At 36.8% G+C, this 24,263-nt stretch overlaps 1 protein-coding gene across 3 annotated transcripts in view; it reads left to right on the top strand.

The window, feature by feature from the left end:
- AMMECR1 (AMMECR nuclear protein 1) overlaps positions 1-24,263 on the top strand; it is a 108,519-nt gene that overhangs the window by 26,700 nt on the left and 57,556 nt on the right. For all 3 annotated transcript variants that reach the window (XR_014292559.1, XM_082610678.1, XM_082610677.1), the window contains exon 2: positions 23,434-23,544. Coding sequence is in view for 2 of the 3 variants with exons in the window: in XM_082610678.1 (XP_082466804.1) it covers positions 23,434-23,544 (111 nt within the window). In the remaining variant the exon portion in view is untranslated. The remainder of the gene's footprint in view (positions 1-23,433; positions 23,545-24,263) is intronic.

The raw sequence follows: 24,263 nt of genomic DNA, 5'->3' as shown, positions 1-24,263 counted from the left end.
TAACCCATTCTCTCTGCTGAGAAAGAATGAGGCCAGGAGCACCTCCTAGCTTTCTTTGTAGTCTCTCTTAATCCAGACAACTGCATGTCCTCCAGATAACAGACTGAATCCTCCAAGGGCCGAGTATTCCCCACTGTAACCTGTACTGCACGGTGTGGTTGAGGTGAGGAATTCTTTTTTAATTTATTTATTTTTGGCTGCGTTGGGTCTTTGTTGCTGTGTGCGGGCTTTCTCTAGTTGCGGTGAGCGGGGGCTACTCTTCCTTGCGGTGTGCGGGCTTCTCCTTGTGGTGCGCGGGCTTCTCCTTGTGGTACATGGGCTTCTCCTTGCCGTGGCTTCTCTTGTTGCAGAGCAGGGGCTCTAGGTGCCCGGGCTTCAGGAGTTGTGGCGTTCGGGCTCTGGAGTGCAGGCTCAGTAGTTGTGGTGCACAGGTTTAGTTGCTCCGCCGCATGTGGGATCTTCCCGGACCAGGGCTCGAACCTGTGTCCCCTGCATTGGCAGGCGGATTCTTAACCACTGCACCACCAGGGAAGACCGAGGTGAGGAATTCTGAGTAATAGTTATGCACACTAATTTCTTCCCCTGAGTGATGATACCCAGGAAACCAGGGAGCCCTTGGTTACTTAAGGAGGTGTCAACTACTGCAGATTGAAATTAGATCAAGTCATGCTAATTGCTGTCACTCTGACTGATCGGATGTGTTCTCTCCAACTACAACGACAAGGTTGGAACCCTTTCCAGGGTTGGAAAGGAAACCAGAACAATTTGAAAGTTGTTACTCAACTTGGTCTGGAGGCCTAGCCATTTCCCTGAAGTGGAAGCCTGATTCAACAACGCCTGCTCAGTCTCATTCACACTAGATGACTGCACCAGTCAGTGTCTCTGCAGTTTGATTTCTATTTGGGAAAAGCATCCCGGGAAGGAAAATTAACACAACAGTAAGAGGTGGTTTATCCTTCATCCCACTCGTTTGATATCCTACTCTTGAATTCTAGTAGATATAATTATTTTGTCTCTCTTAAACCTGCTACTTTCACATGAAGGTAAATTGTTCAAACTCACCTACCTGTGACTGACTTGATAGTAGCAGGTCTCATAATTGACAGAGTAAGGCAATCACTGGCAGTAACGCAATTAATTCTCTAACCAGTCCAATTTTTATAACCACTGGTTATAAAATTCTGCTTAACTCTCTATTGGATCTCAAGAAACTATGAACTCCTGAACATGATTTAGTATTGAAGGACCTTTTGTCCCTCCTTACCATCAAGGGCAATGAAATAGTCCAAAAGAACCCATAAGCTGGTATTAAAATACAGTAGTAGCTAATGTAGGATACTTGGGATAAGCCTGATGCTCTTTACTGAGGTCTCCAGATTTGGGCCAATGAATTTATAAAACCAGAGGGTCTGGTGGAAAGGGAAGAAAGAGAAGATGACCCTAAGTAATTTTTCATAAATGCTCTAAGTTTTTAGGGATCATGTACCCATACAGCCTTCATTATTCAGGGTGAGTCATAACCAGAGCCTGTATGGAGGTATTGTGAAACTCTGCAGTTCTTTAGCCATACTGGTGTTGGGTTCTTTTAAAAATAGACCATTTCCAGACAGTAACCATATAGTCTGAAATTCCCAGGACAGCCCTGGTTTCAGTCTGTCCCATTGTGTCCCTAAGTATGCTCATATTCGTCAGACTCTGTACCAGTTTTTGGTTTGGAAAATATAGACACCAAACATATAAGGACTTCCTTCTTGCCCACTGAGAAGAGTTCAGCATGGCCTAGCCTTGCTCTTCCAACCCTGCCATTTTCATTGCCAGCAATTCTGTCACCCACTACAAGAAATCTCTTAATACTGTCCCCATCTTGTTTCCTGTCTTTAACCCTTCATAGGTTAACTTCTCTTTTTGTCTTTGGCATCTCTTTGCTCAGGAGTCTAGCAAATGGTATATCTTTACACTCTCAGAAAGCTACTTGTATCCTACCATTTGGGTGATACCCCTTTGAAAACTAGCACACTTTCTTTCTTCCCAGGGCATTCTTGGAGGTTGAAAACTGTTCCTGTGAGATCCTCATCTTCACAGCCCTGCAGAACAGATTCAATAAGAAGAAGCCACCACTATCATTTATTGAGTGTTTACTATGTTCTAGAACTTAGGTAAAATTCTTTAAAAATCTCATTTAATCCTTACAAACTGTGAGGTTGGTATTATTCCCTTCTCACAGATAAGGAAACATGCTTAGAGAGGTTAAATAAGTTGTGCAAGATCCCTGCTTAGTAACCTCCATTTGGAAATCCTTACTACATTCCAGGTAAAATGTTATTTGTGTGCATACCAGGCTCAGAATTGTGGATGATGTGGCCAAGCATTCCAACCCCATATTTGAAAAGAACCTTTACCTTTATACTTCTCCCTACCAGGAAATGTATATTTCTGTACTCTTGTTGTATACCAGTGGTCCTCAAACTTGAATATGCATGAAAATTCCCTGGAGGGCTTGTGAAAATGCAGGTGGCTGGCCCCAATCCCGGAGTGTCTGATTCAATAGGTCTGGGGAGTGGGGCCCGAGAATTGAATTTCTAACAAGTTCTCAGATGATCCCAGTGCTGCTGGTCTAGGGACCACACTTTGAGAATCATTGTTATAACAAATTATTATTCAGCATTTGCTGTGTTCTGGGCCCTGTGCTAAGCACTGGGGATATAAGAGTGAAAAGGGCAGACAGGGTCTTTGTTCTCCTAGAGCTTATAGTCTAGTGGGAGAAATAGACGACTGAACTAATTTTATTTGGGCTAAGTAAACAGGATCGACATGGAGAATAACACAGTCGCTATCCTCTACTTTAGATAGGCTGAGAGAAAGTCTCTTTGAGGAGGTGCTATTTAGTCTAAGACTTAAAGGATGTGAAGAGCTCATTAAGGCTTTCAGCATTGGCTTTTTTCAGCTCAACCTCTGTTTCTGTCACTGGTGATGACTACCTTGGGAGAACTCCATGAATTTCAGAGTGACCTCTGGGCAATTCATTCCTTGGCACTTTCTGTGGCCTTGGCCAAGCTTGATTGCATACTTCTTCCATGACTATTTCCCTCCCCTCTACCTCAACCCCCACCCTCCAATAAAGATACAGGGGTCAGAGGAATTTGAAGGGTAGGCTAATTTTGTCTTCTGCCTCCATCTAGGTCACATTCCTTGGTATCTAATGGCTTAGGAAGAATATATACCAAGGGATTGGGCCTGTGAACTTACCATTCATGGCCACTGCCTTCACCTTGTAACTATTTATCAGTGACATTTTAAGATTCTGTTTTATTTGCCAGTTGGCAGATTTGCCCGGAAAGGGGTGTCAGTATAGGAATCCATGTGACTCCCTAGCTACCCTGGTTTGGTTTCTTTAAAGAAGATTCCCAGATTCTTGTGTTCTAAGAGGACACTTTCTGCTTTCTAAAAGTGCATCAGAGCAACACAAAACCAAACCTTGTTTTTAGTGTGTTGACCAAACCTGGAAAAAATTTTAGGTCTTTGAAGATGACTTTGGTCCCATTTGCCCTTATCTCTAGCACTCTGGTTTTAGCTCTGATTTCAACTCAGATTTTTAGTTTGATAACTTATTCTTTTTTTTGCTCTGGATCTACTGTGCCCTGATTTAACTAGATTTTGCTTGGAACCCTACCGCTTCTAGAACTGTTTCCTTGATGTTCACTTTTATTCTGTTTTGATTAAACATTTTCCTCTGTTATTCTCTTCCTGTAGAGGTGAAGGGACTCTTACTAGATATTTCTCTGGGTGTTTTCAGGCAGAGCATTTCTTTTGGCCTAGGTATACTTTTCTGGGATAACGGACTTCCTTAGTCACCTCTCTATAAATCCTTGAACCCAAGGATGTTTATCAGATGCGGAATACTGGAAACTGACTTTTCTGGTTGCCGAGGATATCCTGAGTTTACTTAAGAAATCCTTTAAACAGTCATCCAGTGCATGCTTCATGGGCTGTGATGTCTCTTCTACATACCTAGGAGTCATATTTAACTACTTTACCCAGATTGAGAGTCACCTTTTCCCTGTGGATTCGGAATCTTCTTACTGTTAATCTGGTTCCTAATGATATAGAGTGGATCAGCATTTTTTGTTAACACATATATCAACCACAAGAATGACTGAAATAAAAAACGAAGTGGTGTGCAAGCTCACTCATATCTGGAGGTGATAAATTTTTGTGTGGCTTTGGAGTCAGATAGCCCTGGGTGATAATGTCAGGTCTTCCCCATACTAGTGGTGTCTCAGGCTTAAGTAACCAACCTCTCAGCCTCAGTTTTCTCATCTGTAAATGGGGATAATAACACCTTTTTAAAAATAGAGTTGCTGTGGAGCATAAAATGCATATGAAAACACCTAATTGTACTTGACTCATAGTATGCTGTCATTGAATGTTAACGCTCACTTTCCTCCTTAGTGTTCTTTTTTTTAAAATTAATCTATTTACTTTGGCTGCTTTTGTTCTTTGTTGTGGTGCGTGGGCTTCTCATTGCGGTGGCCTCTCCTGCCGTGGAGCACAGGCCGTAGGTGCACGGGCTCCAGTAGTTGTGGCTCGCAGGGTTGGTTGCCCCGCGGCATGCGGGATCCTCCCAGACCAGGGCCCGAACCCATGTCCCCTGCATTGGCAGGCAGACTCCCAACCACTGCACCACCAGGGAAGCCCCCTTCCTTAGTGTTCTTAAAGTCCTGACCCATTTGACTGGGCAAGGCACAGTCTCTCATGGTGCACCTATCAGCTCCAGAATCTTACATTTCCCCAGACATGGAATCCATTCAGGAACCACCTGTGAAATTATAATACTTATTATAAGAAATTATAATACTAAATTATAATACTCAGGTACCCCTACTTCTCCCAGGTATCCCAGGGAGGAAATTAACAGTTATTGAGGGGCTACTTATTAGAGGTTTCATTGGGCAAAAATGATGATAACATTACTAATTATACCTTTACTGATATGGCATTATAATACTTGGCAGTTTCCAGAACCTCTTAACTGGCTAGTGTCCTTGGATCCTTGTAGCGTAGCAGCCTATCAAGCAGACAGTGCAGTTGCCCCCATCTTGCATACCCATGTCTGAAGATGAAGGGAATTGAATGACTCTTTCATGGTCTTCTGACTTGGATGGTGGAGTCGAGCCTTGGGCCTATGTCTTCAGACGCCCCATGCCTATTTCCATTCTCTTCCCACGCTATCCCAGCACTTTTATCCTACTGTACCACATTGATTTGAACTCTGAGGTTCTGATACATGATTGACCCAATCACTAGAATTCTGAGAACAAAACATCTCTTAGGTTTCCCCCTGATTGTATCCCTGAGAAATTTATCTCCCTAAAAGATATCTCTAAAGTGTGAAAATTTTACACTCTTCCTAGGGGCCTGAGAAAGCTGTTTATGCTTTTGATATAAATTCTGTGTGCCACAGTTAGACGTCCACTGCACATTCAAAAACAGTATTGGGTTTAGACCCACAACAAAACTCTTTTAGTGTGATTCTCAGTCTTTTAGATTAAATTATTTTATTCATTCAACAAACATATATTTAGCGCTTACTGTGTGCCAGGGGCTAGGAATACAACGATGCAAAAGGCATGTAAGCTCTTGGAGCTTACAATCTGGTGGGTAGACAATAAACAAATAGGTAGAGGTATGCGCTATGAAGAAAAATAAAGCACTTTTAAAATTTCTGCTCAAACCATGCGGTAACTAAATTGCAATAGCTACCAGTGGCCCCTGGTAGACTTTATAAAAGAGCTAGTTATTGGGAAGATGGCCTCAGAAAAGGAACACTGTCTCTGACAGCCCTTAACAGTTCCTACCTTCCTTTCCATTCTTCGGACTAAAACCTTGCTTTCTTGTATGGTTGTGAGGAACCCTGACAGAATCGGATTATAAGGATACAGCCAAGCACTTCAGATAGACTGAAGAGGAGAAACAAAATCTTGCAACAAACACCTTTAGAGTTGTGTTTATCTTTTATTCTTTAAGTGTAATGTCTTGCTTTATAGTGTGTTACCTGAAGAACATTGAAAATAAATGGATTTTAAAGTATTGATTCAACTATGCTACATGTAACAAGACATAGTATAAAAAAGCAGCCTCCTCAGATGCTTCTAGTTTTATGGCGTAAGACTGTAGAAGTTCTTTTTGACATAAGTGCTTTAAAAGTTTTGAAGAACAGGGAGTCTGCAAGCTGGAAGGAAGCCATTCTTACCATGAGGCAAATATACTTGAGTTTAATTTTTAAACTATAACTGCTGTTTGACCTTAAATTAAGACAGCCTGTTTCCATTGTGGTGTTTTACCGGTTTAACAATGAGAACATTTAAAGCAGCTGCCACCAATTAAAATGATTCCGAAATACTGGTTGTAAATAAATATTCTTGAAGTTTTAACTCAGTGAAGTCAGTCTTTTGTTTTTTGTTTTGTTTTTGGTTTTTTTTTTAGTTTTTTAGTGGCACTGTCTTTCTGGAAGGCAATTTGGTAAAATGCATCAAGAGCTCAAAAAATGTTCATACACTTTGAACTGGTAATTATGTTTCTGAAAAATCTATCCTTAGAAAATAAATCTGAGATCTGGATAAACTTTAATGCACAGAGATGTTCCCCATAGTTCTAATAAGAAAGAAAGGATTACTTAAATTATGGTACACCCATATGATGGAATATCATAGAACCATTAAAATATTTTTGAAGAATCTTAACCATGTAGGAAAATGTTTATGCAATTTAGTTGAAAAACAAACTAGACAAAACCATGCAGTATAATCTTAACTATGTGAAAATATTTTCATAGAAAAAGGCTGTCAGGAAACATTGTAAGTTTTCATTTTCTTTGCGTCGTGAGATTGTGTGATTTTTATTTTCTTCTTTCTACTTTTCTGTATTTTCTTAAAATTTTTTACAGTGAACATATATTACATTTATAGTGAATAAAATATTATATAAGTGTTTTGAGTCTTTCTTTCAATGGGATGCTTTTTATTAATACCCAGTCCATTTATAGTATTGTGACATAATTTTTTCCAGATCTTCATCTTTAGAGCATTTATTCTTTCTAGTGAAGTTTTATGTTTTTAATCTTCTGTTTATTTTAATTTTTATTATATACATAGTCAGTGTCAACAGTTTTATTTATGCTTGCTCTAATTTCCAGGTATTCTTCCTTAAGGCAAATAATTCAGTTCCACATTGGAACACTAATTTTTAGGTGGTTTATATCAAACAACACACATACATTCATAGTATGTAGTAAAGAGACTTGGCCCTGGAGCCACAATGCCTGGGTCCAGATATTGGTCCTACCACTTAATAGCTATGTGAGCACTGACAGGTTAATTGTCCTCTCTGATCCTCAGTTTCCCTATCAGTAAAATGGGGATAATAATAATATCTACCTCATAGGGTTGTGGTAGGAAATTTAAAGAGTTATTACATTTAAGCACTTAAAAAAGGCCTGGCACATAGGAAATATTCAATAAAAGTTAGCTATGTATTTTTAGCAGTATATATACACAAACATACATATATTGTCATGATCATTTGCAAAATGCTCCTTTCTGTCTGTCTTATTCTTTTATACAGTTGTAATTTTAACATGAAGATTTTTGTCTTATTCTCAGGTAATTGGTCAGTTTTCCTTTCATGCTTTGAAATTATTTTTTAAAGTTACCATATTTTCAACAATAGAAAACTTATTGATCTGTTTTCCAATCATGTTTTCTTTTTCCATATTTGGAATTGATGCTCAGTCATGTGGGCTGGATGGAAAGGAGGTTGGCTTTGTCCTAGGTATAAAAGAACTTCTGTTTGTATACAAATAGTTAATATATTCATTGCCAGTTATTCTCATCTATTAAATTATTTACCTTATTTATTAAAGGGCTACTTTAGTAGAGAAGGAAGGGGATGGGCAGGTAAGTGAGAGTGTACCCGCAAGTAATAAAACTACACTTGTTTCATTTTAAACTCTATAATTCAGACTTCTCTTTTTAAAAATTTTTTTTTATTTTGGTGTGCTTGTGAGAGGAGGTGAGCTCAAGGTCTTTTTACTCTGCCATCTTGCCCACTTTCCTCTATACCACATTTTCTTTTTGTTTGTTTTGTTTTAATTTTTATTGGAGTATAGTTGCTTTACAGTGTTGTGTTAGTTTCCACTGTACAGCAAAGTGAATCAGCTGTACGTATACATATATCCCCTCTTTTTTGGATTTCCTTCCCACTTAGGTCACCACAGAGCATTGAGTAGAATTCCCTGTGACTACTCTAATTCAAACTGATCTTCCCAGACAGATTTGGGGTGAAAAGAGAGCTACCTTTTAGTGAATCATGCACTGGGCTTACATATATTTTACATATATATATATATATATATGTAAAATAAATAATAATACGTTCTATACATACTGCATATAAAATACATTATAATATGTTGTCTATTACATATATATTATACTTACGTATATTATGTAATTTTGTAGTCCACATGAGAACTACCAATATTTTATTATAAGTAAAATAATCATTTGCCAATTTTTCTGTCTTATATTACAAAATATGTTCCTATGGAAAACAATTTGGATTTAACTGATTACCTGTTCTCTATAGCTAATTACAATAATTTTGTCATTGCTCAGTTTCACTTCCTCGAAGAAGAGGTGCATTTGTGGTACGTTCACATTGTCAAATTGAGGAAAGATGCTGAGCAAGTTTGAAAGCATGAAGCTGGTCACTGAAAGACTCTAATAAAAAGATTTTTTTTCATCAGTCTAGCAGTATTCAACTGAGACCAGTAGAGTCCAGACATCTGCATCTTTACCTGGAAATTTGTTTAGTGTTTAATGCCAAGAAAATGTGGGAGAGGTAGGCCCAATGCGAAATTACATTTCCCCTGGTCTTTGGTTCTGTAGCTATATAGAAACCCTGGACTGAATATGAAGTTCCATATGTGCATTTCAGATCTGGAAGTAGATCACTCTAGTTTAAAGTATTTTTTATCTGTGGGATTTATCTAAAACACAAAGGTTTGGGGATTGTTCTTTTTGGTTTTAAAGAAGAGGACTAGGTAAACTCTAGGGAAACAATTAGCTTTCAGGGATGAGCATGTTCAGTAGCTCAGGTGGCAAATCTTGCTTTCTTGTTGTATTAAAGTGATGAAGCCGAGTAGGTCACCATCATTTCCAGACCCTATACACCACCTTTGGCTAATTTGTAGTCTGCTGTGTACCTAGCAGTTCAGCTGGAGGCTTTTAAATCAGAGCCTTTAAATATACAGAGGAAGTTGTTGTACTGGTGCTTGTTGGTAGGGCTGCTGTGTTCTTTCTTATCTTCCCAGGGAGTTTGGTCCCTTTGTTTAGCTTCTGTTTCATTTGTTTACAAAGTTATAGGCTTTGAAGTAGGCAGTTATATAGGACTGCCTAAAGAGAAGTGTAAGGCGAGAAGGTAAGCAATTATCCTTCTGACTTCACTACCTTATTACCTCGGTTTCTCAGTCAGTGTCATTCATGGATTTTGCTTTTTTCTCATAGGTTCTGCTCCTTATTTTCTGCTATCCTAATTTTCTTTGGAAACTTATGTTGTTCTGTGCCTCCCAGATTAGAAGCTGGTTCAATTTACTTTCTGAACATTGAGCTTTCATGGTGTTGCCTGAGGAGTTGGTGGGAAATTTTTTAAAATAATTTTTGATATGATAATTTAATGGCACACATCACAGAATTTTTTTCTGTTTGTTCCATCATAAAAGATTTTTGCGTATCTGATTTCCTTAATGTGGAGTTCCTGTCCTTAGGTGACTGCCCTTCTATAGATGTGGCATTTTGATTGCAAGGTTTATTCTGTAAAGACTATGATAAACGCAGTGTTATCTAGCAGAGTAGTGAGGTAAATAGCTGAGCCCTAAGATTGTTTTCAGTCGTCATAGCTGAAAAAAACAGCCCTTTAAAAATAGTAATAACAAAACATACATACATCAGACATCATTCATAATTATTAATGACTTCCTCAAAATTTTTTTAAGTGTTGTAAATAAAGTTGTTCAGATTGCATTTATTTATTTATTTGCTTGTTTGTTTTAACTTGTACAGAGGGAGAATAAGAGGAGTGAGCTATTTTTGGCATGGGCTTAAAGAAGGAAATATCAGTGTGACTGGTAACTGACACTTTTGTCAAGTTCAGTTTATACTTGACTGCTTTGACTTTGTTTTATTTCATTACTTTGGATTTTAGAGTTCTTGATTTGATATTTTTAAGAGTGACATCTCTAACCTTTTGGTTCTGAGCAGTGCATTGCCCCTGAAATTGGTTGAGTCACTTCATATTCTTCTAAAAGTGCACCAGCTGTCAAAGCTGAAGAGATCTGTCCCTTTTGCTTTCTGCTTCCTGAACCATTTTCCTGCTTACTGTAGTCGTCTACTATTTGTGGTAGGCTTTTTCCACATTTAGTTTGTGAAACCTACCACAGAGTTTGACCCTTAAAGTGACTCAGTGTTGAAAGGCTTTGAGACTTCCACTTTGGTCCATGAAGGAGTAATTGGTATAAGACTTGTTCCTTTCTGCCTCACATACCCCATAAACAACTTGAAACTGGACAAAATATATGAAACAATGTTTTCAGACATTGGGCAACAAGTAGCACAGGACTGTGATCCCTGAGAAAAAGGGAACAAACAAAAGGAGCCCTACAGTCACCCTGGCTTTCTGTCTGTAGGCAGTTTCTGGCCCATAGCATTGTGAGAGCAACCCAAGCAGAGCCTGCAGTCTTGTTGAATTGATGAGACAGAGATAGGAACTCAGGGAGGCCTACCTAGATGGCAGGAATTTGTAGAGCAGAGTACTGGAAGGGGCAAGGGGAGCTAGTCAGAGAAATAGCTCCAGAAATCTGCATAAATGTCCCCTTTATCTTTGGCTGAATTATGAATCTGTGAATGTGTTGAGAGAAACACCATGGGGCTGGGCAAAAAACTATTGCTCAGGAGCTATAAGCTGAAATTTTGCCAGAGCTCATATAGGACTGAGAGGTATTTCAGTTCCTACAGCAAGAGTTGAGAGGCCTTGTTGAACACCCAGAGCATTCAATAGAGACCCCAGAAGGGTCATTCCTTAGTAGTTGAGCTAATGTAGCCCTAGAATAAAGCATACTTTGAACCCAAACTAACAAAACTTAAAGCCTTGCAAGCCTTGAAAAATAATTATCCACAAAAAATTTAGACACACAACAAAACAAACTTCAGTACTCTTTGAAGGAAGACAGTAAAATCAAAACACTCAAGAATGTAATGATCATAATAACTGATATCCAAAAAAATTACTAGACATTCCAAGAAGCATGTGACCCATAACCAAGAAGAAGTCAGTCAGTAGAAACTGAACCAGAAATAACAGTTACAGAATTAGCAGACAAGGACTTTAAAGCAGCTATGACACTATGGTGAACAATTGAAAGAAAAACATGAATATAATGAGGAAAATTGAAGACATATAAAGAACCAAACAGAACTTCTGGAGCTGAAAAGTATTACTATATGAAGTGACAGATTCACTGGATGAGATTAATAGATTAGACTGCAGAAGAAAAGATCAATGCATTTGAAGACAACAATAAAAGTGTCTCATCTGAAACAGAGAATGCAAAAAAACTGAAGAAAAAAAAGAGAAAGCCTCAGTGAACTGTGGGACAATATCAAGCAGACTCACATGTATATAATTGGAGTCCCAGAAGGAAAGGAGAAAGAGGAATAGGCAGAAAAATAGTTGAAGAAATAATGGCTAAAAATTTCCAGTTATTATGGAAACTATAAACATATAGATCCAAGAAGCTCAATGAACCCTAAGTGGGATAAGCCCAGAGAACCCAATCTAAGACTATTATAATCAAATTGCTGAAAACCAGTGATAGAGGGATCAGTGAAAAGAAGCTAGAGGGGGAAAAAAGAAACAGTACATATGGAAAAACAAAGATAAGAAGTCATACACATCTCATCAGAAACAGTACAAGTGAGAAGGCAATGGAATGACATCTTTAAAGTGCTAAAGAAAAAAAAAAGTACTGTCAACCTCAAATCTTATCTGCAATGAAAATCTTGGAAAAAATGGAAGCAAAAATAAATGAAGGTGAAATACATTTTTTCAGACAAAAAACTGTCACTAGCAGATGTGACCTACAAGAAATATTAAAAGAATTTCTTCAGGCTGAAGGAAAATGATACCAGACGGAAACTCGAATCTCTGAAAGTAATGAAGAGTTCCAGATAAGTGCGGTAAGTGTGGAATGGATATGAAAGACTTTTTCCCCATTTTTAATTTTTTTTAAAAAAGTTAAGTGATTGTTTAAAGCAAAATTAATAATCTGTCACGGAATTTATAATGTATGTAGATATAAAAGGTATGACAATAGCCCCAAGGCATGGAAGGAGTGAAATAGAAGTATGCTGCTAAAGTCCTTACATTATATGTATAGTGATGTAATGTTACTTGAAGGTAGATTACAATAAGTTAAAGATGCATCATGTGCAACCTGGAATAACCACCAAAAAACGGTATAACTAATACGTTAATAATGGCGATAAGAGTGAATACTAAACTATACTCATTTAATCCAAAAGAAGACAGAAAAAGAGGTGCAGAGAACAGATGGGAAACAGAAAACAAATATCAAATATAAAGAACACAGCAATATGAAAGTTACATTAAATATAAGTAGTCTAAATAGTCCAATTAAAAGAAAAGACTGCATGAAAATGCAAGACCCAACTATGTACTACTGTCTGTAAGGAACCTACTTTAGGAATAAAGACACAGATAGGTTAAAAATAAAAAGATGGAAAAAGATATATCATGCAAGCACTAATCATGAGAAAGCTGGAGTGACTATGTTATTGTGAGACAAATTTGACTTTGGGACGGGGGCATATTTCATGATCATGAAGTGGTCAGTTCATCAAAAAAGCAGCAATCCTAAAAGTGTATGCTCCTAACAGAGCCTCAAAACACATAAGGAAAAACAAAACAGATATAACTGAATGGATAAATAGACAAAACCACAATTAGAATTGGCTATTTCAACACTCTTAACTCAGTAACTGATAGAATAAGTAGAAAAGTCAGTGAGAAGATAGAAAATCTGACCAACACTACCAACCGACTGTAACTAACTGATATTTATAAAACACTGGACCTAACACTACCAGAATATATCTTCTTTTCAAATTCATATACTACATTCGCTAAGACCACATTCTGGGCCATAACACAAACCTCAATACATTCAAAACAATTTAAATAATACAGAGTATGTTCTCTGATCAAAATGGAATTAAATTAGAAATCAATAACAAAAAGCTATCTGGAAAATTCTTAAATATTAGGAAATTACACAGTATACCTCTAAATAAACCATGGTCAAAGAAGAAATTATAAGGGAAATTAGGAAATATTTGAACTGAATGATAAAGAAAACACAGTGTATTAAAGCTTGTAGGATGCATGACTTCCCTGGTGGTGCAATGGTTAAGAATCTGCCTGCCAGTGCAGGGGACATGGGTTCGATCCCTGGTCTGGGAAGATCCCATGTGCTGTAGAGCAGCTAAGCCTGCGTGCCACAACTCCTGAAGCCCACGCACCTAGAGCCCGTGCTCTGCAACAAGAGAAGCCACTGCAATGAGAAGCCCACGCACCACAACGAAGAGTAGCTCCGGCTCGCTGCAACTAGAGAAAGCCCACATGCAGCAACGAAGACCCAATGCAGCCAAAAATAAATAAATAAATTAATTAATTAAAAAAAAAAACTTGTAGGATGCAAGTAACAGTGCTTAGAGGGAAATTTATAGCTTTAAAATAAGGAAGATCTAAAAATCAGTAGTCTAAGATTCCAACCTAAGGAGCAAGAAAATGAAAAGCAAATTAAACCCCAAATAAGAGGAATAAAATATTAGAGGAGTAGAAACCAATAAAATGGAAAACTAATAATAGAGAAAAATCAATGAAACCAATAGCCAGCTCTTTGAAAAGATTAATACAATTGATAAACCTATAGCTAGATTGATAAAGACGAAAAAGAGAAGATACAAATTAATACAACTTACCAGTATCAGGAAAGAAAGAATGGCTATCACTACGGATCCTACAGACATGAAAAGGATAATAGGGGAATATTATGAATAACTTTACGCCAATAAATTCTACAACTTAGATGAAATGGAAGAATTCCTTGAAAAACACAAATTACTAAAATTGACTCAAAAAGAATTAAAAAGTCTGAATAGCTTTATATCTATTAAAGAAATTAAATTTGTAATTAAAAATCATCCCATAATTAAAATCTAGGCTCCAATGACTTCAATGATGAATTTTATCAAATATTTAAGAAACAAACCAACCTTGTAGAAAAGAGAGGATAGAATTCTTCCCAACTCATTCTATGAGGCTGACATCGCCATGATACCAAAAACTGACAAAGATATTAGAAGAAAAAACCATAGACCAATGTTCCTTATGTACATATACACAAAAATCTATCACCAAATAAAAAAATGAACATCAATCTTTGCCTTACAGTGTATACAAAAAGTAACTCACAATGGATCATAAACCTAAATGTAGAAGCTAAAATTATAAAACTCCTGGAAGAGAATAGGAGAAAATCTTCATGACCTTTGGATAAAGATTTCTTTTATTCGACACAAAAACATGAACCAGAAGAGAAAAATTGATAAACTTCATCAAAATTAAGAACATATGCTCTTCAAAAGATACCATTAAGAAAATGAAAAGGCAACGCACAGGCTAGAAAACTATTTGCAATACATATATGTGATAAAGATTGGTTTCCAGAATATATTTTTAAAAACCTACAGCTCAATAAAAAGAAGAAAAACAATCCAATTTAAAAAATGAGTAAATGAGTTGAACAAGCACTTCCCGAGAGAAGATATGTGAATGAATATCAAGCACTTGAAGAGTTGCTCAGTATCCTTAGTTATCAGAGAGCTACAAATTAAAACCACAGTGAGATATGCCTACACATTAACTTGAATTTTAAAAAAAGACAATACCGAGTATTGGTGAGGCTGTGGAGCCACTGTCACACTCATACAATACTGGTATAAGGTAATTGGTACAGCCACTGGAAATTAGTACAGCCAATTAGAAAATCGTTTGGCAGTTTCTTATAAAGTTAAGCATATGCCTACTCATGGCTCAGCAGTCCTCTTTGTAGGTAATTACCGAAGAGGAATGAAAAGTTATGTTCACACAAAAACTTGAATGCAAATATTATCACAGCAGCTTTATTTATAATCGCTCCAAACTGGAAGCAACCCAAATATCCATCAGCGAGTGAGTAGATAGACAAATTGTGATATATCCACTCAGTGGAATATTACTCAAAAATAAAAAGGACCAAACAACATGAATGAACATCAAAAGCATTGTTCTAAGCAAAAGAAGCTACACACGAAAGACTGCATATTGGATGATTCCATTTACATGAAGTTCTAGAAAAGGAAAGCTATAGTGACCAAAAGCAGGTCAGTGTTTGCCACAGTGCAGGAGTGTGGGGAGGGGGATTGATTGCAAAGAGACACAAGGGAACTCTCTGGGGTGATGGAAATGTTCTATACCTTGATTGTGGTTTAGGTTACCTGTATATACACGTTTGTCAAAATTCATTGAATTTTACACTTAAAAGGCTGCTTTTATTGTATGTAAAATATACTTTAATAAAGTTGATTTTTTAAAAGAAGCACTTTGGAGGTGAGGATGTCAATTCCATGTTTAAAAAAATCATAATTTCTTGGATATTTCATGATAGAGGTTCTTGAGAGGTTGAAGTGTTTTCCGAAAGGTAAAAGAGAAGGAGGAAGAAAGAAAGCAAAGGCAACATAAGTTGCCCTGATACAACTGGTCTCAGTTAAGTACTTTGTCCCTAGATGCTGTGTTTCTTCTTCCCCCTAAAATGAGAAAGGCTTGCCAAATTCCTGCTGCAAAGCTGAGTCTATCCAGCTCCTTTCTCTCGAAGGAGCAAGTAATCCAATACAAGGACCTTAAAATCAACAGTTACCTTTCTAAACTCAGAAAACATGTGAAAAACAAATACATCACAGTTTTATTGCTGGTCTTACTTATGAAGCTGGCACATTACACGAGATCTCCTTGGAATGGGAAACAAGATAAAAATCTAGAATGAAGAAGCTGAATAACTTTCCAGCTGTTTTTATATTATTTTTTATAAGTGTAACTTTTATTTCTATTTTTTAACTAATTAATTTATTTTTGGCTGTGTTGGGTCTTCGTTGCTGCGCGTGGGCTTTCTCTAGTTGCGGCGAGCGGGGGCTACTCTTCATTGCGGTGCGTGGGCTTCTCATCGCGGTGGCTTCTCATTGTGGAGCACAGGCTCTAGGCACGCGGCACGCAGGCTTAGTTGCTCTGCAGCACATGGGATCTTCCTGGACCAGGAATCGAACCCGTGTCCCCTGCATTGGCAGGCGGATTCTTAACCACTGTGCCACCAGGGAAGTCCTGTTTTTATATTAGTGTTTAAATCAATCAGCATATGTATTTCCTACAACAGGATGGTAGAAGATGGGTCATTAGCTGGGGAGGTAAGATATAGGGACAAACCTAAACCAAACCAAAACAACAACAACAACAAAATCCTTAGTTGTTTTCATTGTTTTGTTTTAAGTGTTATGAATTCCCTGACCATCCGGCATATAAATGATCAAATGGAAGTACCAAAACACAGTTCCACAGAAGTTTTTAATGGCATAGAAAAAGTAAAAGTTGACTGTATCAATCACGTTGACTGTATCAATCACCATTCATTCTAAAACCCCTGGATCTAGTTGCCCTCGTTCTCTTACTTTTGCTTATATTGAGTTCAGAAATCTTAGGACTTCAGTACAAGGTCATCTTTTTTGGCCTGGTCTGTTTTATATTAAAATAATTCATTCTTTTCATAGTTAAGGCTGAGTCTCAAACTTTAAAGCTCTTTGAACAAATGGTTTCAGAATAGGAATTCCAAATAGAAATTATTTCATTTTGGAAATCTATAGCAATTTGTCATTTAAAATTTATTTTATGAGTTAGATTTTCAGATAATAAAGATTTATGATTTGTTCCTATTATCAGAAGAAAGCACATAGCTATTTCATCCTTCAAATGCTACCAGATATTAAATTTAATACACACTGCAGTGTAAACTAATAAGAGAAAATATGTGCAAATGTAGTATTTTTTTCCCAATGCACTGCTGTTCTCATCTAATTTGGGACTTTAAAAATGAAAATAATAATGAGACTATCTCAATTTATCAAGCCTGAGACTGATTTTTTTTTTTTTTTAGTTTACTGAAAATTGTTGATTTGGTCTTGCTAAAAGGAAGAAATGGTTCTTTCAGTTCAAAAATTGGCAGAATCAAGGTAATCCTTTAAAGTATGCTTGTGATTTGGCTGTTTGTGTGTCAGTGGTGATTACCCTCGATTTACAAGACACACACACACTCAACCTTTGCAATCATCTGTAAGACTTTTAGACTGCCTCTCTTCCTCTGGCATTTGCCAGTTAAATTAGCATTATATATATAATATATATGAATATAACGCTGCTATGATAGAGTTTCTGGGAACACCAGGCAGAGAAAAGTAGTGAAAGATTGGTAATTACTGATTCCCACTTTTAGGTGTTTGTGGTCTTCTGTACTAACCCATGCTGTCTGTCTAAGGAGTGTCTCCTTATTTTCCTGAGCTCCATGGGATACAGGTTAGTTACAAAGGTTGGAGGGAGGAGTGTGGTATAAGGCTGTAATGGTGATATAGTGTATTTTCCTTACCTGCAGTAAAGGATTGGTGTAGATGAGAAAGTGTAAAATGTTTTGGAACCTTACCTTCTCTTCCCACCCCCCAACCATATACCTCCTTCTATTCCTCTCCTTTCAGGGCTTCCTATCAATTTGAATTTCAAATTATCTGAAAGAGTTAAGCATCATTCATTCATTAATGATTCATTCATTCATTCAAAAGCCTCATTAAATAATACGAATTACTTAAACAATCAGATTGGTACCTAGCTAAATAGTTGTTAACCAATGGTAAATGGGAATTTTGATTTGGTGGAAATTTGTAGATATTAGAACACCTGAGTTTGATGAAGGCTGGCTAAGCAATAGGAAAAAATGAAGGTTGCAAGGGATTGAGAAAGGGTGTTGGGAGGCCATCAAAGATAAAATGTCAGATTTTGGTATGGGCTTCTAATGGGAGTGGTATAGAAGCTTGCAAACTGGGTCTAGTGTTTCTAGGCCGATCCAGTGTTTCCAGTTTGTCCTGTTGTCTTCTCAGCTAATTTCTCTTCCCCCTCCTGAGAGGAGGGGGAGGAGGAAAAGGAGATTTGTGCTTAGGCTCACCTAGGTGGTACTGTGTAGTATTCATGGTGTATTCCTATTCACTATTATTTTAGAAGACATCTAGGTTTGCTACTCACAATTTTAATTAAAAAATTAAATCAGTAGTGAGAAATTTTGGAGAACTAGCCAGGTTCTAACACTAACCAGTTGACCCTACACTATGCCTAGATAGCTTTTTGGTTTTCACCTATAAAATGAAGAGGAAATAGAGTCTCTTCTTTTAATCTCTTAAAAGCTCTTTCAGCCAATAACCTTAGATACCTTATTACATAAACTTTGAACTATGTGCTAAAGTTTTTGTTAGCGATTTGCTATGGACTGAATTGTGTCCCCACAATATTCATATGTTGAAACCCTAACCCCTAATGTGACTGTATTTGGAGAGAGGGCCAATAATGAGATAATTAAGGTTAAATGAGGTCATAAGGATGGGGCTGTGATACAATAGGATTAGTGTCCTTTTAAGAGATACTAGAGAGCTCTTGTGGATGCTCGCTCTCCTTCTGAAGCTCAGAGGAAAGGCTATGTGAAGACTAAGCAGCCATCTACAAGCCAGGAAGAGAGCTCTCAGAAACAGAACCCTCCTGGAACCTTTATCTCCGACTTCTTATCCTCCAGAACTGTGAGAAAATTAATTTCTGTTGTTTAAACCACCTTCTCTGTGGTATTTTGTTATGGCAGCTTGAGCAGACTAATATAGGATTTAACCATAATTGAGTATATTTTTACAAATTGAATCAGTTGTTTATATAGTCTGGAAATGAGATATATAGCTTGTTTGTATTGAAATAGGACATGAAAGGTTTTAACCTGGTTGTGGAGGGAAGACTCTGCCATTTCTGTGTTTCTCTGAGCTTCTAGATACTGTGGAATTATGGTACTGAGTTGGATGTTATGAGTAATACAGTTGGATTTTTTGAACTAAGTTGGTAAGGAACTTGAGTTCAGTTGAAAAGCAACCATTATTTGATGACAGAAGAAAAGAACGAAGCTAGAGGACTTCTCTCTTTTCCTGTATCTACCTACAATATAAATAACCTTGTTGAATACCCCTGTTACAGTAATTAGTATATTGGTGGGGATTGACATTGAGTTGTTAATGTTACTGCCTACAAATCTCATTCTAAAGAAGAGCAAATTGCCGGAGTAGGGTCTTGCTAATGTCTAAGTGTATTTTTAACCTGTATTTGCCTTGGTATGGCAGGGGAGATAGGATTTATGGTTAAAAAATTAAGTAAATACACCTTTTTCATAGTTGTACCCCTCTCCCACAAACATATTTATAATTTTTCCTGGTCTGCATCAATAGAATAGTCTCAGAAGCGGGGCATAGGAAGTGGCATGCAGCTTAGACTGGGGAGTATCCTGCTCAGATTTACATTGCTTTTCTGGACTTTTGCTGATTCTGCACAACTACATTTCCCCTGAGAGCTACTATTGACCTGATAGTACTGGCTGCCAGTTGGCAGGGAAGATTTACCTAGATTAGGTGGTTATTTCCTGTTCCTGTCTACAGACTTGGAAAAATGGAGAGAGTTTACTTTCCTCCAAACATTTCTCAGAACATAGTGGCACAAACTGTTCAGAAGTGGGAAAATTCCTTTAAAAGCTATGTCTGGTTACCTTCAGATAAACATTTCCATTAATATTTCATTTTATTTTGAGCCCCTTTCTGGTTTGTAGTATTTCTTCAATATATATAGGTAGCCTCAAACCATACGGTAAAAGTATTTTCCAAAAACATTCACTTTTTGTCTTACTATAAACTGTTTTCCTTATTCCCTTGTCATTGAGTAAGCAGCTCCTCTCAACCGGCTCAAATCCCTTTTTCTACTTTGATCTGTCTCTGATTATGCTGATGTCTTATGTCTTTTTGGGAACTCATACATGTTTTAATAACACATTTAAGAATGAAATTGCCTATTTCTTCCCTCTGTGTGTTGGGAAAAGAAAAACCTTTGTTGCTATGTTTAGATAATATGTGTTGAATGTTCCCATAATCATTGCCCTGTGTAAAGTAGTTGTCACACACAAGATACAATCTCTCATGCTCCGTGGTGTTTATTCTGTTTCAGTCTACTTTAAAGTGCTTAACTTCCCAAGTTCTTTTCCCCATTAAATATTGCTTTTAGATATTTTGTTTTTTTTTTTAATTTCCATATACATGTTCTTTATAAAAGACATTGGATGGGCATTTGCAAATGAAAAATTAGAGTCCCAGATTTTGAAGGAATAGTTTTATTCTGTCTACTAAAAGTCTGATTTCTTCCATCTTCAGGCATCTGTCCTAAACACAGTGGGGTTGTCAAGTAGCAATCCCTCCCATCTTTGACACAGATACTTCCCTGCAATACCAACCCCCAAAGAGGATGTTTCCTGGGGCAGGTAAGGAACAGGGAGAGTACAGATGATTCTGTATCTGCTCTGCCTCTTATGAGGGCTCTTGAGAACATATACTCAACAGTGCCTAAAATTCATAGAATGTTAAATCTGGAAGAGACAATAACAAGTTATCAAGACTGGCAGACTACTTCCTGGTCCCTGAAAGTGTTGTGTACTTTTACATCTTATTATGGAGTGCCTGGCAAAATGCAGCTTATCCTCTAGCACCCTACCCTCTGAGTGAATCATCCCTTCATCAGTCATAGCATAGCCTAATAAGAAACTGTGTATAATTTCTCCCACTATGTGTTTGAATGCCCTCCAACACATTTCATAGTGTAGTGTTTAATGGTGTTCTTTTTTTATTTACTCTACAAATTTGGAAAGTTTGCTTGAATAGACAGGATTATAGTAAGAATGGTGTACATATCTATTTTAGTGGGATAAACAAGAGGATTGAAGGTAAAGTACTTGTAAATGACTTCCATGTTTTTGATAGGAAATGAATTCACTCATACTTTTAGGTTTCCACTCAAGTCACTGAGGAAGAGAATATACAACTTAGTTCTGTGTTATTGAGAAACCATCAATGGTATTTTAAAGACATGTTATATATATATATATATATATATATATATATATATATATATATATATATATATGTTATAGTATGATTCACTTTGTTCTGAATCTGCCAAGGGACCTGTCTTACACACAGCTCTTTTGTATAGGCATTGCTATGGGAGAGGATTGACCTCTTACTGTCCATTTACTGGTTGCTGACGTTGACTCTACCAAATTAGAAGGTGAAAAATGGAAGAGGTGAAATTCATCTTTAAAGATAACGTGTGTGAATTTTAGGATACTAGTATTTGTATGAGTAATAGAAGAATTGGTGAGAAAGTGATCCCATCTAATACTTACCTTCCTGATCAACTACTAGTCAAGAGCAATTAGAGAAAAATTTCAGCTGGAGCATTAGAATCCTGTCTCAAGTTATAAGATAGTATATATGATGTAGAAAGCAAAACAAAAACAAAAAACCCTGGAATTTACCTTTTGCTTTTTATTTTAGGGCCTTTGGTGTAGGTCATCCAGCATGTGAATACTAACATTGACAAAACTTGGCCTTGTACTTAGTCATCTTTTTCAATGCCTCTGGGCATTTGGCTCTTGGAAGGAGGTAATTCTTAGTACTGTTCCCTGGTTTGCATTATTTATTTGGGAACCTGTCTGCCATTGTGGTTACTTGTCAGAACACAGCATAATTTAAATGTTCGAGGTGGGTGATTGAAGTACTTGAACTTTTTCCCCAACTGCTGATGACTGATTAGAGAGTACTTTAAATAAAGAATGTGTTCTCCAACTTAACAGCATATTATAAGAGATATATGACATATGGTATATCCCCCCAAAATTTTAATTTTTAGAAAGCAGAAATGTATTATATTTCACCAATAATACTGTGAATACTCATATTAACAGGAACCATCCCCAACTGTAGGGTATTAATCTTTTTACAAAATGTCCTAAAATGTATAAATTAATTTATTTCATAAAATCTGACAAAGTTGCTTCTGTTTAGAAACGAATTGCTTTTAAACTTAACCATTAATTGAGACTATCAGTGCTTTGCTGCAGAATCCAAACATCTACTGTATTAAACTTCATTTAAAACTATATTACCCTTCTTAAAACAACAACAGTCAAAACAACTAAATTATTTTCTTGTTGCCATTTTATTATAATTGATACTTTGATGTTTGATGATTGTATTTATTGGCAATAATTTTATCTGAAAATTAAGATAAACTTTCTGGTTTCAGAGTATTACTTTGTTAATATTTGCTGTTGTCCTTCACCTCTCCAAACCCTACTCGTTCTTCTAGGCCAAGCTGAAGATGATCAAAGTCACTGAAATTTTCTCCTATCCCAGTAGCTTAATTTATGGCATTTTCGACATGGCTTATAGCACTTACTTCCTTTTGCCTTGTGTTAGTTAGCTGTGAACATGGCCTCCTCCTGTACGTTAGTTAGCTGTGAACATGCCCTCCTCCTGTACTGGCTCCCAGAGAGCAAAGACTATGTTTTAGGCAACTGTGTATCTCCAGTAGCACCTTTCACAGTGCTTTGCTCACCAACCCCCCATACATTCAGTAAGTATTTATTAAATCTGTTTATTTTTTCCCCTGATTTTCTAGACTAGACTTAGGAATCAATCAGTGACTTGAGGTTTAAATGAGGAATGAGGTAGTAATGGCTGTGTAGTCAAGATTGGCCAGGTTTGAGTTCCTACTTCATGATGTATTAACTGTGGGACTGCCTCATCTGTAAGATAGGAATGTTAGTAATAGTATCAGCCTCCTAGAGTTGTTAATGAGGATTAACATAGATAATCTGTTAAAACCATTTACTGGGCTTTCTAACATATAGAATACATTCAATACAGCATAGCTATAATTGTTGCTAAATGCAGTCCTACTGGGCTAGATGCTAAGCCCCTGAGGGCCTGTCTTCTGGTCTTTATAGCTCAGGCACCTAACCTTGATATAGTAAATATTCAACAAATACTTCTTTTAATTGAATTGATTGATTTACCCTATTTTTATCTTCCATTACAGCCCACTGTTTGTAACATGGAAGATTGGTCGAGACAAAAGATTGCGTGGATGCATAGGTACTTTTTCTGCCATGAATTTGCATTCAGGACTCAGGGAGTACACACTTACCAGGTGAAGACCAATTTTTGTTACCTCTGCTTCTACATTTAAAAAAAAAAAAAGAAAAAACTTACGAAACTTGAACCTGATACTTTAACTCCTTTTTCTTTCCTGAACTGTCAACATTCTTGACTCCTTTCATGTCAGACTTTTTTCTTCTCTTCGACCATTTGCCTTGTCTCTGATAAAATGTTATTGATATATATTATCATAACATAAAATACTGTGATTACATGTATTCTGCCATAGATGTCTTAAAGTGTTTTTTTTTTCTTTCAGTGGCCATCTTATTTTGTATAACTTGAAAATCAATGACCAAATATCTATGGGTTACTTAAATGTATTATTTCCATAATAATAGTCATTGTGTCTTCTTTGTTAGGCCTTAAAAAAATTGTTTATGTCTATTCCATCTCACACATTTTGTTACACTTTTATGTACTTTTGGAATTGAAGGGAGAACCTAAGAAGAAAGTGATGCAACAGCCTGGCAGCATAATCATTCACATTCACACTTTACCCAGAATTAATTGCAGCTTACTTATTTTGTTTCATCCAACACAAGGACAAAGTAATGAATGCCTCATTACAGTTGTTAAGACTTTGTTCTTAATTTCTGAACTCACAAAAAGCTATCTAGCATGCCATCAGATTTTTTTGGTTCAAGTTTAGATTTCTAACAAATTGTGTTCCAAAATTATTTCAAAAGAGGAAAATTCCTTAAATAATAA

Source organism: Mesoplodon mirus (assembly GCF_964341445.2).
Source record: "Mesoplodon mirus genome assembly, chromosome: X".
In the NCBI taxonomy this organism is placed as follows: Eukaryota; Metazoa; Chordata; class Mammalia; order Artiodactyla; family Ziphiidae; genus Mesoplodon; species Mesoplodon mirus.
This window is presented reverse-complemented; position numbering and strand designations above follow the sequence as displayed.